Raw genomic sequence first — 14,095 nt, 5'->3', positions numbered from 1 at the left:
AGCCAATGATCTACCAGTGATCTACCGCAGACATCCAGTGATCTACCCGTAGATCACGATCTACCTGTTGGACATGCCTGATTTATAGGATTACCTGGGAACTACTAGACAGTAAACAGGAAGCATCACTTAACTCTTGGATTTCCTGTTGGTTCTCCAAGTGGGACCGCATTGCAGTGGATTCCCCTGTGTGTTCTCCAATCATGTTGCAGCTCTCTCTGTGTGTCTCCTTGTTGATGCTTCTACCCCTCTTCCCCTTTGTACCTGTGGATTCTGCAACTGCCTTTTCCCTCTGCCACGCATCCCAATTCTGTTGGCGTGCATGTGCTCCTTGGTTGTTGTTTAGAATTCATGTATATTCCAGCTGCCCCATTTTCTTCTTCTCATTTCCCCCCCATCACCCACTCTCAAGGCTGTGGCTTGGCTGGGAGACAAAACCTCGCTGGGCTCCATGCATGTTTACACTCTCTCCCTTCTCTCAGTCTGTGTTTTATGCTTGTGGAGTCCTCACAATTATGCGTGCGTGGTAACTTTGCTTTTTAAAAAATGCATATTTTTACGTTCCTCAGAGTGGCCTGGTTGGGCTCTGAATGGCCAAATGAACCTTGCCTCGCGTCACTCGCCTGCGAGGTGAAAATTAGGTCTGTGTCACATTTGTGAAACCTAAAGCTTTGCGACTCATTCTGAGAACTTTGGAAGGCAGTGGGTGAAACATAAATCTCTCTTTTTTCCAAAAAAAAGAAAAGAAAAAAAGAGTGGGGACTGGTAAACCCAAGGATTGGGTTTTGTTTTCTTTCTTTTTTTTGCATTTTTGGAACCTAGCCCCTTGTCCAGGAGAGGACAGCCAGCCCTGTGTGTTTTGATCTGATCAGTTTGCAGGGATGATAAAAGCTGTCACTAGTATGGTTGCACCCACCCACCACTCACAAACATGTGTCTTTCACACCTTGATCAAACAAAGCTGGGAAACTTTTGTTTTGGTGTGTGAACAGACGGAGCCCTCCAGCAATATCGAGAAGCATTGCATTCGTCCCTCCCCCCCCAAAAAAAGAAGAAGAAGAGGGCTGCTCTCATTTCTGGCAGACATAGTCCTCTGCCTGCTCACTTCCTCTGTCCTCATTCCCTGACTCCAATGGAGGGATATAGCCTGAGGGTTGAGTTAGCAGCCATCACAATCTCCAGTCCAAGGACTCCTCCTCCTGGCTCTGCTTTTCCTCCTGAGAGTTGATGCACAGACAAAGGCATTTTTAACACCCCACCCGCTTGGACCTTGGCTCACACAGTTTTAATGGCTGTATTGTTTAGTAATGCTTTTCAGGGGGGAGGAGGAGGGGTTTAAAAGAGCCCTCTGCTTGCCTGAGAGGATGTGAATGCATCAAGTTGATATTGCTGGCTTATCTGCCCCCATTCAAATTAGAATGCTTATTTTTAAGCCGACATGCAAAAATCTAGTCACCAGGAGGGGCTTTAATGGTTCTTGTAGAAAAGATTAGGGACGCCTTCATACCGTACATTTAAAGCCATGGCGCTTCCCCCAAGGAATTATGGGTAGTGCGATTTGCTAAGGGTGTTGTTAGGAAACTCCTCTTCCCCTCAGTAGAGCTACATTTCCCAGAGTGGGTTGACAGTCAACATCTGCACAGGGAACTCCGGGAATCGTAGCTCTGTCAGGAGAAAGGGGGGCACCTAACAACACTTGACACCCCCAACAAACCATGCTAGGTAGGATTGTGGCGGCAGGGACGGAGAGAAAAGCCGACGGGAGCATGTCCATGCCTACTTCCCCTCTCCCCTGTGTATGTGGAAACCTTTTACTGGTTTATTTTATGGATCCTGCTGTCTTCCCACCTCTCCTACCCTCAAGGCTCTTCCTTGGATCTGGAGATGATGTTGCAGATTTGATGGCTGGCAGTAGTGGGCATTGGTTGCTGGTGTCTGCTGAGGGCTTATCAGTACTCCTGGCTAGGGCTAGGCAATATATCAATATATCTTCCAAAACAGGTTTGAAGTCCATATCGCAATATCGGTTTCATAGTTTTTGACCTGGCAATATATCGCGAATCATGATGCGTGCTAAGCAACAACCACAATGCGGGGAACCATGAAGCCAGCCAACGCTCCTCTTAATTCCTGCAGCCCTGGCTCAGCCAGCCAATGCCTCTACAGTGGTACCTCTACTTAAGAATTTAATGCGTTCCGAACGCACATTCGTAAGTCGAAAAAAATTGCAAGTCGAATCCCATAGGAATGCATTGGGAGAAAAAAATTCGTAAGTCGAAGCAACCCTATCTAAAAATTCGTAAGTAGAAAAAAAATCCTATCTAAACCGCATCCAAGATGGCGGACGGAGCTCCATTCGTAAGTGGAAACATTCGTAAGTAGAGTTATTCATAAGTAGAGGTACCACTGTATGTAGCTCCATCCTTATTTCAGACATCCTGATAGATCGGCATATCAGGATGTTAAGCTGGTGATATGTTGCAGTGTTGAAATCCAGATATTGCCCAGCGCTACTCCTGGCAATTAATTTTTTGGGGTTTCCGGTTGGTTGTTTCTGTCACCCTGAAACTCTGTTCTGCAACTTTGCACCGATCTTGCATGGGATAACTCCTTCACGGCTCATTCCATGCAAGGGCTCCAGAACACAGCAAGCAACCAGTAGCTGTGCCACAGATGATGCCAATCAGGTTAATAGTGCCAGGTGCAAAACGATCTAAGCCACATGGCTACGACACAGAAGCAAAAGGTAGCTTAAGTATATTTCAACTAGATGAAGAGAGCTCTGTTTTTTCCTCCTTAATTTCTTGCCTCCAATAACAAAATTGTTCCGCGAGATGAAAGCAAGTATTTTTTAAAAGATACGATGGAACGGCAGAAATGTCGCTGCGCTGTATTCCAGTGTGCTGTAGAATAAGGCTTGAAATTACATCAGCTGCTAATCAGCTTTTTCTAACAGTAGGAATTTCAACACCCCGTCTGGGAGCCGGGCCTTGGCAGAGGCTGTAAAATGCCTTTTAAAAAAACATCCCTTCTCAACATGCCACCTGCAACTGCTGTAGTACATCCAAGTGTATGCATTCATACATACCCCCGTATTTCTCCTAAAATAAGACACCGTCTTATATTTATTTCACTCAAGAAAATAAGCCTATGGCTTATTTCCGGGGATGTCTTATTATTATTTTTATTACCAGTAAGTACCGTATGGTTCTGGGCACCTGCTTCCTCCTGCCGCGGCTGGCGTTGCTGCTGCTGGGTCCCGCTGGCTCGGGGCGCGTGGTGCTGCTGGGCGCCGACCCGGCAGGCCTCCTCCTCTTCCTGCCGGCTCCCAGAGGCTCAGGGCGCCCCAGAACTGGCTGCTGCTGCTGCTGCTGTGCCATCAAAGCGTCCAGCAGCGCGCGCCGCGTGGAGCCCCGAGCCAGCGGGACCCAGCTGAAGCGCCGTCAAAGCGCCCAGCAGCGCTGCGCAGAGCACCCTGAGCCGCAGCAGGAGGAGGAGGAGGATTCAAAGTGCTACAGAGCACTGCTGGGTCCCGCTGGCTTGGGGCACTCCCCATGGTGCTGCTGGGCGATTTGTTAGCGCTTCCGCGGGGTGTGCTGCTGGGTCCCGCTGGCTCGGGCTCTTGCCGGGTCGGGGCTACACGTGGCGCACGCTGCTGGGCGTTTTGGAGGGGCAGCAGCAGCCGGTTCCGGCCGCTGACAGGCACCTTCCTCTTCCATGGCGCCATCCAGACCTGCTACCACCACTACGGCTTATTTTGGGGGTATGTCTTATATTTTGTCAATGCATGAAAATCCTGCCATGGCTTATTTTATAGGTACGTCTTATTTTATGAGAAACACGGTACATACATACCGGTACATACTGTGTCTCACACTTCTTTGCCCAAGGATGATCTCATAGGTGCTGCTTGGTCAACCTGAGGTTAATTCTTGGCATGTCCTTTTCTCCCCAGCAAAAATACAGGTCAGGGAAACATGAGAGTTGGTGTAGTTCAGGCATCCCCAAACTGCGGCCCTCCAGATGTTTTGGACTACAATTCCCATAATCCTTGACCACTGGTCCTCTTAGCTAAGGATCATGGGAGTTGTAGGCCAAAACATCTGGATGGCCGCAGATTGGGGGTGCCTGGTGTAGTTTAGTGGCCTAGAGGTGTGAGCCAGGAAGCTCTGGGGTTAAACTTGGCCCCAGTCACAAACTCGATAGGTAGCCTATAGGCAAACCAATGTTTTCTTTGCATTTCACCCGCAATATAGGAATCAATGCTTTACAGAGTTGCTGAAACACATTGCTGAAACAATGTGTATGAACACTCTGAATACGCTATGGTAATGTTGTTGTTTTTGGCTTTGCATGATGAGGGAGAGTGGGAGAGGGCAGGGGGATCTGTTGTTGCCACCACCCAGATTCTTACAAGGATAGAGTGCTTCCCCTCTAGCTGCCCTGGCTGTAATCTGGCTGTAATCCTTTGAGAGTAGGCAGGGTCAGTATTTGTCCCCAAAGGCCAAATGCTGAAATTCCCCCCCTCCTCTTCCTCCCAGGATGACACAGGAATGCAGCAGGTCTTGTTTTGTGCTGCTGGCACAGCCAGCAAGATGTTGCATTTGCAAGGATGTGCAGCTGGCTTCTTGCTCTTGAGTGTGTGACTTGGTTTCCTCTTTCAGATTTCAGGCTAGGTATGCCTAGTTACCATTTTGGGGCCAGACGGCTCGAAAGTCGTATTTTTCCAATACTGTATGGCTTTTGGGTTCCTTGAAATTCATCCTAATTGCATAGCTGTCAACTTTCGGATTTGACAATAAGGGATCAGCAGCAGGCTCACCTGTCCCGGGGACAGTCTATGGTATATTTAACAATCCAGGATAGCAGCGGGAAACAGCGCTGGAATAAGGGAATTTCCAGCAAAAAAAAGGGGGGGGAGTTGACAGCTGTGGCTTGGAATAAGGGAGTTTCCCGCAAAAAAAAAGGGAGAGTTGGCAGCTATGTAATTGTGCAGATAAAATATAACATAGGCATCCCCAAACTCGGCCCTCCAGCTGTTTTGGGACTACTGTTTCCACCATCCCTGTCCATTGGTCCAGTCCTGTTAGGGATGATGGGAGTTGTAGTCCAAAAACAGCTGGAGGGCCGAGTTTGGGGATGCGTGATATAACAGATAAAATTCTACAGGATGTGTTGCTTCTAAGTGAAAACAGTCCAGATCCAAGGATTCCCTAGGCATCAGATACCTGGGCATCTTCACTTGGTCACAAGTGGCCAATAGCCAGGTGCAAATGGCGCCTAGCAAATTTCGAATGCTGGTTTTAATAGGGTGTGTTCAAGGGGCACTGTGACAGTAGTAGTAATAATAATAATTAATAATAAGACGTTCCCATTTGTTGTTCTCTGCAGAGCTTCCACCCCCTCCGCCTCCCCCTCCTGGGGAAGAGATGGTTGTCTCCTTAAACAGCGCATTCCCTCCCCCGCCTCCCCCATTCGAGGAGCCGTTTCCCCCAGCGCCAGAAGACGTCTTCCCTTCGCCTCCTCCGCCAATGCTGGAGGAGGAACCGGTGGCTTTGAGTGTGCTACCTGCCCCCCAGGTGAGTATTCATATAGGTTAATGCAGTCAAGGTGGGCAGATGGCGGTGGTTGTGGGGAGGGGAAGGTTTATTGGGAAATAACTGTTTTGCCATAGTTCTCCTGCATGGGCGTAGCTGGGGGGGACAACAGCTGTGCCCGCCCCCCCCCCCCCCACGATCAAGTAAAACAATAGAAATACAGTCGTACCTTGGATCCTGAATGCCTTGTGAGTCAAACGTTTTGGCTCCCGAATGCCGCAAACCCAAAAGTGAGTGTTTCGGTTTGCGAACCTTCTTTGGAACCTGAACGTCTTCCACGGCTTCCGATTGGCTGCAGGAGCTTCCTGTAGCCAATCGGAAGCTGCGCCTTGGTTTCCAAACGTTTTGGAAGTCAAATGGACGTCTGGAACGGATTCCGTTCAACTTCCGAGGTACCACTGTACTTAACTAATTGACCAATCACATTGGTTCTGCCCCCCCCCAAAGCCAGCCCCCTCAACAAAGTCCTGTCCCCTTCCCCCTCCCCCAACAAAAATCTTGCCTATGCCCATGTTCTCCTGTTCCCATGATGTTTGGATGTGTGGCCTATAGCGGTGCTGAGTTGTGGTATAGACTGCACAAGAAGCAAGCCATCAGGTGGTCCCAAGAATGGGATGGTGATGAGAAAACTGCCGCTCCCCTCTGGCCTTCCCCAGGAATGCAGGCGCCCTGCACATTCTTCATGTGATTAAAATTCCACACCAAGAGATGGGGAAATACAGTGGTACCTTGGCTCTCGAACAGCTTAGTTGCCGAACAAATTGGCTCCTGTATGCCGTAAACCTGGAAGTAAGTGTTTGCGAACATTTTTTGGAAGCCGAACGTCTAACTGGGGCTTCCGTGGCTTCCGATTGAGTGCAGGAAGCTCCTGCAGCCAATCGGAAGCTGCACCTTGGTTTCCAGTAGTCGAATGGACTCCCGGAACAGATTAAGTTCGAGAACCAAGGTACCACTGTAAGTAAGCCATACAAATGAAATGATGTTGCACACCAATCCAGAAAAATGGCTATATGGTTGAAGAGGGTTAAGGGATATTTTTTTTAAAAAAATGTTTTGTAAGTTGTTTGTCCTTGTTTCTCAATTGGATCCTTTTACATGGTTTTGCATGTTTTGTGGTATTTTATGCATTGTGACTTGCCGTTATTTTTATTGATTATAGTTTTGTTATTCTTTATTGTAATTGGTAAGTGTAATTTGCCTAATTCTTAGCTGCTGATATTTAATTTTACTGTTTACTATTATATTCCAGTGGATTGTTGAATGTTGCTTTATTTAAGTTGTTTATTTTGAAGTTATTGTGACTTCTTTGTATTGTATTGGATCAGGTGTGTGTGTGTGTGTGTGTGTGTGTGTGTGTGTGCCTATTTTAGTTGATTCTTCAGCTTGTAAACCGCCTTGTGTATAGTACGGTAATATAGAAAGGCACTGTACAAATTAAAAGTGAAACGAAGTGGAATGGGAACATAGGGCAGCGTTTCTCAACCACTGTTCCGTGGCACACTAGTGTGCCGCGAGACGCTGGCTGGTGTGCCGCGACGTGCCACGCCGTGAAGGGCGATTTGCATTGTCACGTGCCTGGCGGCCGCCAATAAACTGCACTAACCCGCCGGAAAGCAATATTTGGCAAGTGTTTCTTACAGTCATAATTATAATATAGGGCGGCACAGAGTTAAATTTTTTAACCTTTTTAATGGTGGTGTGCCTCGTGATTTTTTTCACGGAACAAGTGTGCCGTGGCCCAAAAAAGGTTGAGAAACACTGACATATAGGGAGCTGCCTTATACAGAACCAGTCTAGTACAAATCAGAGGTTGGATGGCCATAAGTCATGGGTGTTTTAGTTGAGATTCCTGCATTGCAGGGGGTTAGACTGGATGACCCTTGTGGGTCCCAGTTCCACAATTCTGTGATTCTATGACTCAGCATTGTTGGCAGCGTCTCCCAGGGCTTTAGACAGGGATGATCTCCCTGGAACTTCCTGGAGACGCTAGGGATTGAACCTGGGACTCTTTGCCTCCCAAGCACACTGAGCTATGGCTCTTCCTTGGAACGTAATTGTGCAATATATGCTGCACTATATATGATATATTTTATACTTAGCTGTGTTGCACATTTCTGATTCAGTGGCTCGGGGAGGAGCAAAGGTTTATGTTTTGCATGCACTGAGCAGTGGCAATACATCTTAAGCCATCCCCCTGGCTTCTGAGATTTCACCAGGCGTTGCTCATACACTTCTGAGCAGTGTTCGAAATTAGCCAGGCGCCAGGCGCCAGCCGCATTTTGCACCTGACTATCGACCACTTGCGACCAAGTGAAGATGCCTGGGTGCCAGGATAAGCACCCGACATCTCCACCATCTGGTTGGCTAGTGCACAGCAACGGGGTTTTTTTTTTGCTGCTATGCTATGGCATGAGTCAATTTTAGCTGCAGCTGACAATAAACACAATTCGTTTTCAGCCTTGTAATCTTGCAATAATAAGGGGGGGGGGAAAGGTGAATAGCTTTTCTATCTCAATGTTCATCCTGGCGGCTAGAAGCTCCCTTTTTGAAAACGCAAACCACAGCAGCTGAGATTCTCCCACAATTCAAAGTACCAGCCCTTTGCTCTCCTCCCTTCCGACATGTTGCTGTCCTGCTAAGTGGACTAACAAACGGATGTGAAAGGCTGTTGTTGACTGACAGCCTTCAGGACGGGCTTAGTAACCCTCTCTAACATGTAACTTCCTTTCTTCTCCGTGGCGGAAAGGGGCAGGCCCGTGGAAAGATGAGCAGCATTGATTTGGAGATTGATACTCTGTCCTCAATGCTGGATGACATGGAGAAGAATGATCCCTTCAAACCGCGGGTGAGCTGCAAGAACAGGGTAGCCTGTCCAAGGCCTTGTTCTCACTGAGGGGGCCAGCCAGGGCCTGGTCACTTCAGGCTACAGCTGACCGCTCCGAGGACTGAAGAGCCCCTTCCCCATGCAAAACGTTCTTGAAGGCATATCCAGAGCTAATTTTCTAGAAAAAGAGGTGCCGGAACTCACCATGAACACTTCCCTTGTTCTCTTAGAACAGGCATCCCCAAACTGCGGCCCTCCAGATGTTTTGGCCTACAACTCCCATGATCCCTAGCTAACAGGGCCAGTGGTCGGGGAAGATGGGAAATGTAGTCCAAAACATCTGGAGGGCAAAAGTTTAGGGATGCCTGTCTTAGAACAAGAACAGAGTTCTGGTGAATTCTGGCTGGGAAAAAAGCCCTGGGTATATCCATATTTTAAAATATTAGCATATTAAGAAGACTTGAGTGATATTCAGCGAAGTTTCACTCGGAGGAATAGACCCATTGAAATTAACAGACCTAACTTTGTTCATTCACTTCAGTGGGTCATCTTTGAGTAAAACTTAGCTTAATGCTACTGTAGGACCCTTTTGCCTGACGTGCTAGCTTTCTGCATGAAGAGAACTTCATTATCTTTTCTTCTAGAAAACAGAGCACTCGGTCAGGCGAGCCCCCACTTCCAGCCAACAAGTGGTGCAGCCCAGTGATAGGTTGACGTCCTCAGTGAGTACTGGTTTCTCTATGGTTTCTCCAGGAGAGACAGAGGATGGAGCCAGGCTCACTCTGCTTGGATTTGCGATCCAAAGGCTGCTCTTGTTAAGGACAAAGCTAGTCTCTGGGCAAGTTACTCTCCGGTGAGCTTTCTCACCCTGGAGTAGCCAAGACTCTGTAATCTGCTTGCAACGGGATAAGGAGGATTTCCCCACGCTATGGGGTACAGGCGTGTGGACAAAGGTCTGGCTCCAACAACCCCCTCTTTCCTGTACTCCCCCCCCAAATCTCCTCTCTGTTCCTCTTCTCCACACTGAGAGCAGATTGGACCAAGATGGGTCTGGTTTGGATGGCCATGGCTGCTATGATGTTGGCCTCTTCTCCCCTTTGATAAACATATTTATTTCTGCAGGTCTCTCCAGGTTCCATGGCTCACGTAGGCATTGCTTCTGGACCTAAAGCTTCCCCAGAAACCATTGCTCCACCTAAGGATGTTTCAGCTCCTGTTTCCTTCCCTTCCAACGCTGCCTCCGGCCTCAGCGGAGGCTACGTGCCCAAAGCGCAGAAAGAAACGGCTTCTGTTCCTCCGCCGTGGGTGAAGCAGAGTAGAGACTCGCCATCGACACAGCTTCCAGGACCGCAGGCCCCTCCTCCAGCTCCGTCAGCCCCCAAATACACTCCACCCCCCGTTGCCGTGGCCCCCAGATTTGTACCCAAAGCAGCTGCTGGGACCCCTTCCGGCTTCCCGCGCCAGGCGGCCGCTGCCCCTCCGCAGCCTCGCTTCCCACCCGCTTCTGGCACAGGGCCAGCCCCGAGGCCACAGCCGCCTGCTTTCACCTATGCACAACATCGAGAAAAGCCCCAGGTTCAGGAGAAGCCCCGTCCTGTTGGACAACCGCCTGCCCCGCAAGACGTGGTGAGTGGGGAATAAATCTCAACTTGGGGTGGAGAAACAAGGGAAGTGTGCAAAGCAGGATTCTCTTTTCATTCGGGGTTTATATATAGGCAGATAAATTAGAAGAGAAGAGAAGAGAAGAGAACAGAACAGAATTATAGAGTTGGAAGGGACCATGAGAGTCATCTATATCAGGCACCCCTCCAGGTGTTTTGGCCTACAACTCCCATGATCCCTAGCTAACAGGACCAGTGGTCGTCGGGGAAGATGGGGATTGTAGTCCAAAACATCTGGAGGGCTGAAGTTTGGGGGTGCCTGATCTAGATCAAAGGTCAGCAAACTTTTTCACTGTCCCTCAGACCTTGTGGGGGGCTGGACTATATTTTGAAAGAAAAAAAAGAACGAATTCCTATGCACCACAAATAACCCAGAGATGCATTTTAAATAGAAGGACACATTCTACTCATGTAAAAACACGCTGATTCCCGGACCGTCCACGGGCTGGATTTAGAAGGCGATTGGGCTAGATCCGGCCCCTGGGCCTTAGTTTGCCTACCCATGATCTAGATCAGCCATCCCCAAACTGCGGCTCTCCAGATGTTTCGGCCTACAACTCCCATCATCCCTGGCTAACAGGACCAGTGGTTGGGGAAGATGGGAATTGTAGTCCACAACATCTGGAGGGCCGAAGTTTGGGGATGCCTGATCTAGATCTTTTGCCCAATGTGGGGCTCGAACCCACGACCCTGAGATTGAGAGTCTCATGTTCTACCGACTGAGCTATACCAGTCAGCAATAAATCAAATCGGGCTGGATGCCACATCTGTTGCTGTAGTTCCCAGCGGCCATTTTAAAAGAGAGGCCTCGGAAAGATTTGTGGGTCTGTGGGCTCCCAGAAGGATGAAGCTACATTCTTCCTCTTCCTCTGTGCTTGTATTAGTAAGAGAGATTTCCCCTCTGCCAGCTTAACAACAAAGCCCATGCTATTGAGGGCAGTTGCAAAAGAGCACCCGGCACATGTGCTTTTTTTCTCTCACTGGTTTTTATAGAAGAAGGATTTTTTAAAAACAAACAAACCCAGAGGTAAAACTCTGTCTGATCAATCCTTCCATCCAGCAAAACCATTGCAAAGCAAATGGAGGAGAGAAGTTCCTTAAAAGGAAGTTTCTTCATCAATACAGTTATTACAGGAAAAGGAAACTTTCCAAAATCTGGTCGTCTCAGCGGGGAGAAGGAAGGGTACAGGCTAGATAATGAGGGGGTGAAAGCCTGTGTGGACAGGCAGGGGAATTTCTGCATTGCAGAACAATGTTAAAGGGTGGCTTGGCCATACTAAGTGATCTTGAGCGTATATCTGTTTCCTAGAATATGTGGCTCCCGGGAGACTAGCAGGAAGGACATTCCAGTCTCAGTGACTCTTGATTTCTTTGTCCAGCGCAACCCGGCGCCCTTTGTGAACACTGGATCAGACCCTCCCAGGGGCAACTCTGTCCTAACCATGAAAGAGGTTGAGGAGCTGGAGATGTTGACCCAGAAGCTCATGAAGGACATGGACCAACCTCCACACGCAGAGGCCTCCAATTCTGGTGTGCTTGCACATTTTAGAAATATTTTGCATGTGCCGGTGATGGGGAGGGAATGGGATTTTGGTCTACTGCTGCCACCACCACCCCCTCTGCTACAGTGCCTTCATCAGCAACCAGACACACAGGGGTCTGGTTCTCCCTGCCGCTGAATGCTACCATCTTCTTCTTATGGAGATGGTAGCTGCGTCCCCTTTCCTGCCTGGAGGCGTTGATACGTATGGCATGGAGAAATGACCTGCCAGCAGCCTCTCACGCTCCTCTTTTCTCTCCCCCTTCTTCTCCCTGCCGCTGCTGCAGAGTTGTGTGGCCTGTGCCACAAAGCCCTGTCGCGGACGCAGCCGGCTGTCCGCGCCCTAGACAAGCTCTTCCACGTGGAGTGTTTCACCTGCTTCAAGTGTGAGAAGCAGCTGCAGGGCCAGCAGTTCTACAACGTGGACGAAAAGCCCTTCTGTGAGGAGTGCTATGCGGTGAGTGAAAGGGGCGCCTTCTTGAATAAAATAGGGGGGGGCACAGGTAATCTCTGCCTCACCTAATCAATCACAAGTCATGGTGCACACACACCATTTCAATGGTACGGCCCATCAATGTTTGTGGGGTGGGGGAGCAATACTTTGTTGTGGGGGGTCCCTCAGCCCCTAGGAGTTGGCTCCTATGCAGGGTGGCCAATCACAGTCATCAGAGAGTTTTGGAAGGAGCCATGCTTTGGCATTACCTCAACAACAGAGGGCTTGTTTTCCCCAAGCGAATTTTGGAACGTCTTAAAATGGCCACCACGTCTTGCTTCGGCAACGAGCTAGAGTTCTTCTTTCCTCCCCTTTTAATTAATCTGGTCAGAATTTCTTATTATTTGGGTTAGTTTCCCGAACGAAAAAGTTGCCCCCATTTCCTATGTTGACATTGTTCAAAGCAAACCATTCAGAAGTTCATTATGAAAGGAAGCAACTTTTGTTAAAAACCAGCTGTTCTTCACATGTTCAAGGACCTCATATATTAGTCCATTTGGTTGGGTTGGGTGGTCAAGGTGGGGTCAATTCATCTAGAGATGCCGGCATTTTGGAACACCGCAACCCCGTAACTCCAGTCTCCTAGTGCGGGAATAAATCATTATTACTTGTTCACTTCATATACCACACTTTATCCAAAGATCCCAGGGCGGTGAAGTTGCCAAGCTCACGGCGGAGTCTCTGTCCGCATTACCAGGTCAGTGTGGACCTGTGCCACACAGCAGTGGCTCCGTGCCACAAAAGTGACACCTGAACTGGCTTCAACAGTCTCTTTCGGTGGCGTTTCAAACATACCATCATGTGCTTGTACACTGTGGGTGTGGCCAGGCATTTGCGTGAACATGCAGAAGCTCGAAAGTGTGGATGGGGGCATATTGTCATGCTCTTTGCCTCAGGAAGCAGCTTCTGAAGACACCCAGTTCATGGCTGGTGTGAGATTTGATTAAGGCTGCCTTCCTCACAGCTTTCTTGTTTGCTAAGCTGCCCAACCTTGTTAAAGGCCAATTGATGGATGTCGCGAGATATCTTGAGTATGCGATCCTGGGGAGGCATTATGCTCTGTATTGTTTTGGGAGGTGGGGTGGTTGAAGGAGAATTGCTTAAATTTGCCTGTTTTCTCCCATTTACATCCTTAAGATATCAATGACTTCCATTCTTCTCCTTCCATGGTTAACTATGCCAATCAGTATTCCATTATTGCATCCATCGAAACTTACTTACACTGTTGAATTTATCTTAACGCTGGCAGCGCTTTCAGCTGTACACAATCATTTCCCGTATATTCAGTAAATGTTTTCCAAACCTCTTTAAACCTATGTTCTTCTTGTTCTCTTATTCTGTATGTTAAATCTGCAAGTTGTGCATATTCTCAGGGATTGAGTGCACCCTATAATCTCTTCCTCTGACATGTCTCCACAAATGGTTCCGTTTCTGGAGGGCAGGCCTTCTTCATTTCCGATCCTGTTTTTGTTCTTCAGGGCACCCTGGAGAAGTGTTGTGTGTGCAAGCAAACAATCACAGACAGGATGCTGCGCGCCACGGGCAATTCCTACCACCCTCAGTGCTTCACCTGTGTGGTGTGCCACAAAGCCCTCGAGGGAGCCTCCTTCATTGTGGACAAAGGCAACCAGCCGCATTGCGTGGACGACTATCACAGGTGAGTGACCTCCTTATTCATTTCCTGCGTCGTCTTCCTCCCGCTTCACCTGGGACCTTCGTGACTTGACCGAGGCAAGTCCGGCTTAGAAGGTTGAAACCGAAAGTTTGAGTCCTCATACCGCCTCTTACGTGCTTGCAGAAAATATGCCCCGCGCTGCTCGGTGTGTGCTGAGCCCATCATGCCAGAGCCTGGGAAGGACGAGACCGTCCGTGTGGTAGCCCTGGAGAAGAACTTCCACATGAAATGTTACCGCTGTGAGGTGAGCCAATTCCCTTCTCCCCTTTCCCCGCCAGTCCCTTGTTGACATTTCTGCTGCCTCA

At 48.8% G+C, this 14,095-nt stretch overlaps 1 protein-coding gene and 1 non-coding gene across 12 annotated transcripts in view; one reads left to right on the top strand and one right to left on the bottom strand.

Annotated features, from left to right (window-relative positions):
- Positions 1-14,095, top strand: part of ZYX (zyxin) — a 31,560-nt gene that overhangs the window by 16,302 nt on the left and 1,163 nt on the right. For 4 of the 11 annotated variants that reach the window (XM_035097047.3, XM_035097052.3, XM_060268843.2 and 1 more), the window contains exons 3-10: positions 5,392-5,579; positions 8,344-8,442; positions 9,066-9,143; positions 9,544-10,047; positions 11,462-11,612; positions 11,910-12,079; positions 13,594-13,772; positions 13,914-14,034. In XM_035097047.3, the coding sequence (XP_034952938.3) occupies positions 5,392-5,579; positions 8,344-8,442; positions 9,066-9,143; positions 9,544-10,047; positions 11,462-11,612; positions 11,910-12,079; positions 13,594-13,772; positions 13,914-14,034 (1,490 nt within the window). The remainder of the gene's footprint in view (positions 1-5,391; positions 5,580-8,343; positions 8,443-9,065; positions 9,144-9,543; positions 10,048-11,461; positions 11,613-11,909; positions 12,080-13,593; positions 13,773-13,913; positions 14,035-14,095) is intronic. The other 7 variants (XM_035097048.3, XM_088658576.1, XM_088658577.1 and 4 more) reach the window with 3 other exon arrangements.
- TRNAE-CUC (transfer RNA glutamic acid (anticodon CUC)) lies at positions 10,744-10,817 on the bottom strand. The gene has a single exon. It is a non-coding gene; the product is annotated as a tRNA-Glu (tRNA).

Source organism: Zootoca vivipara, chromosome 15, assembly GCF_965207765.1.
Source record: "Zootoca vivipara chromosome 15, rZooViv2.hap1.1, whole genome shotgun sequence".
Lineage (NCBI taxonomy): Eukaryota > Metazoa > Chordata > Lepidosauria > Squamata > Lacertidae > Zootoca > Zootoca vivipara.
Note: the sequence above shows the minus strand (reverse complement) of the source record. Positions and strands in the feature narration are given on the sequence as shown.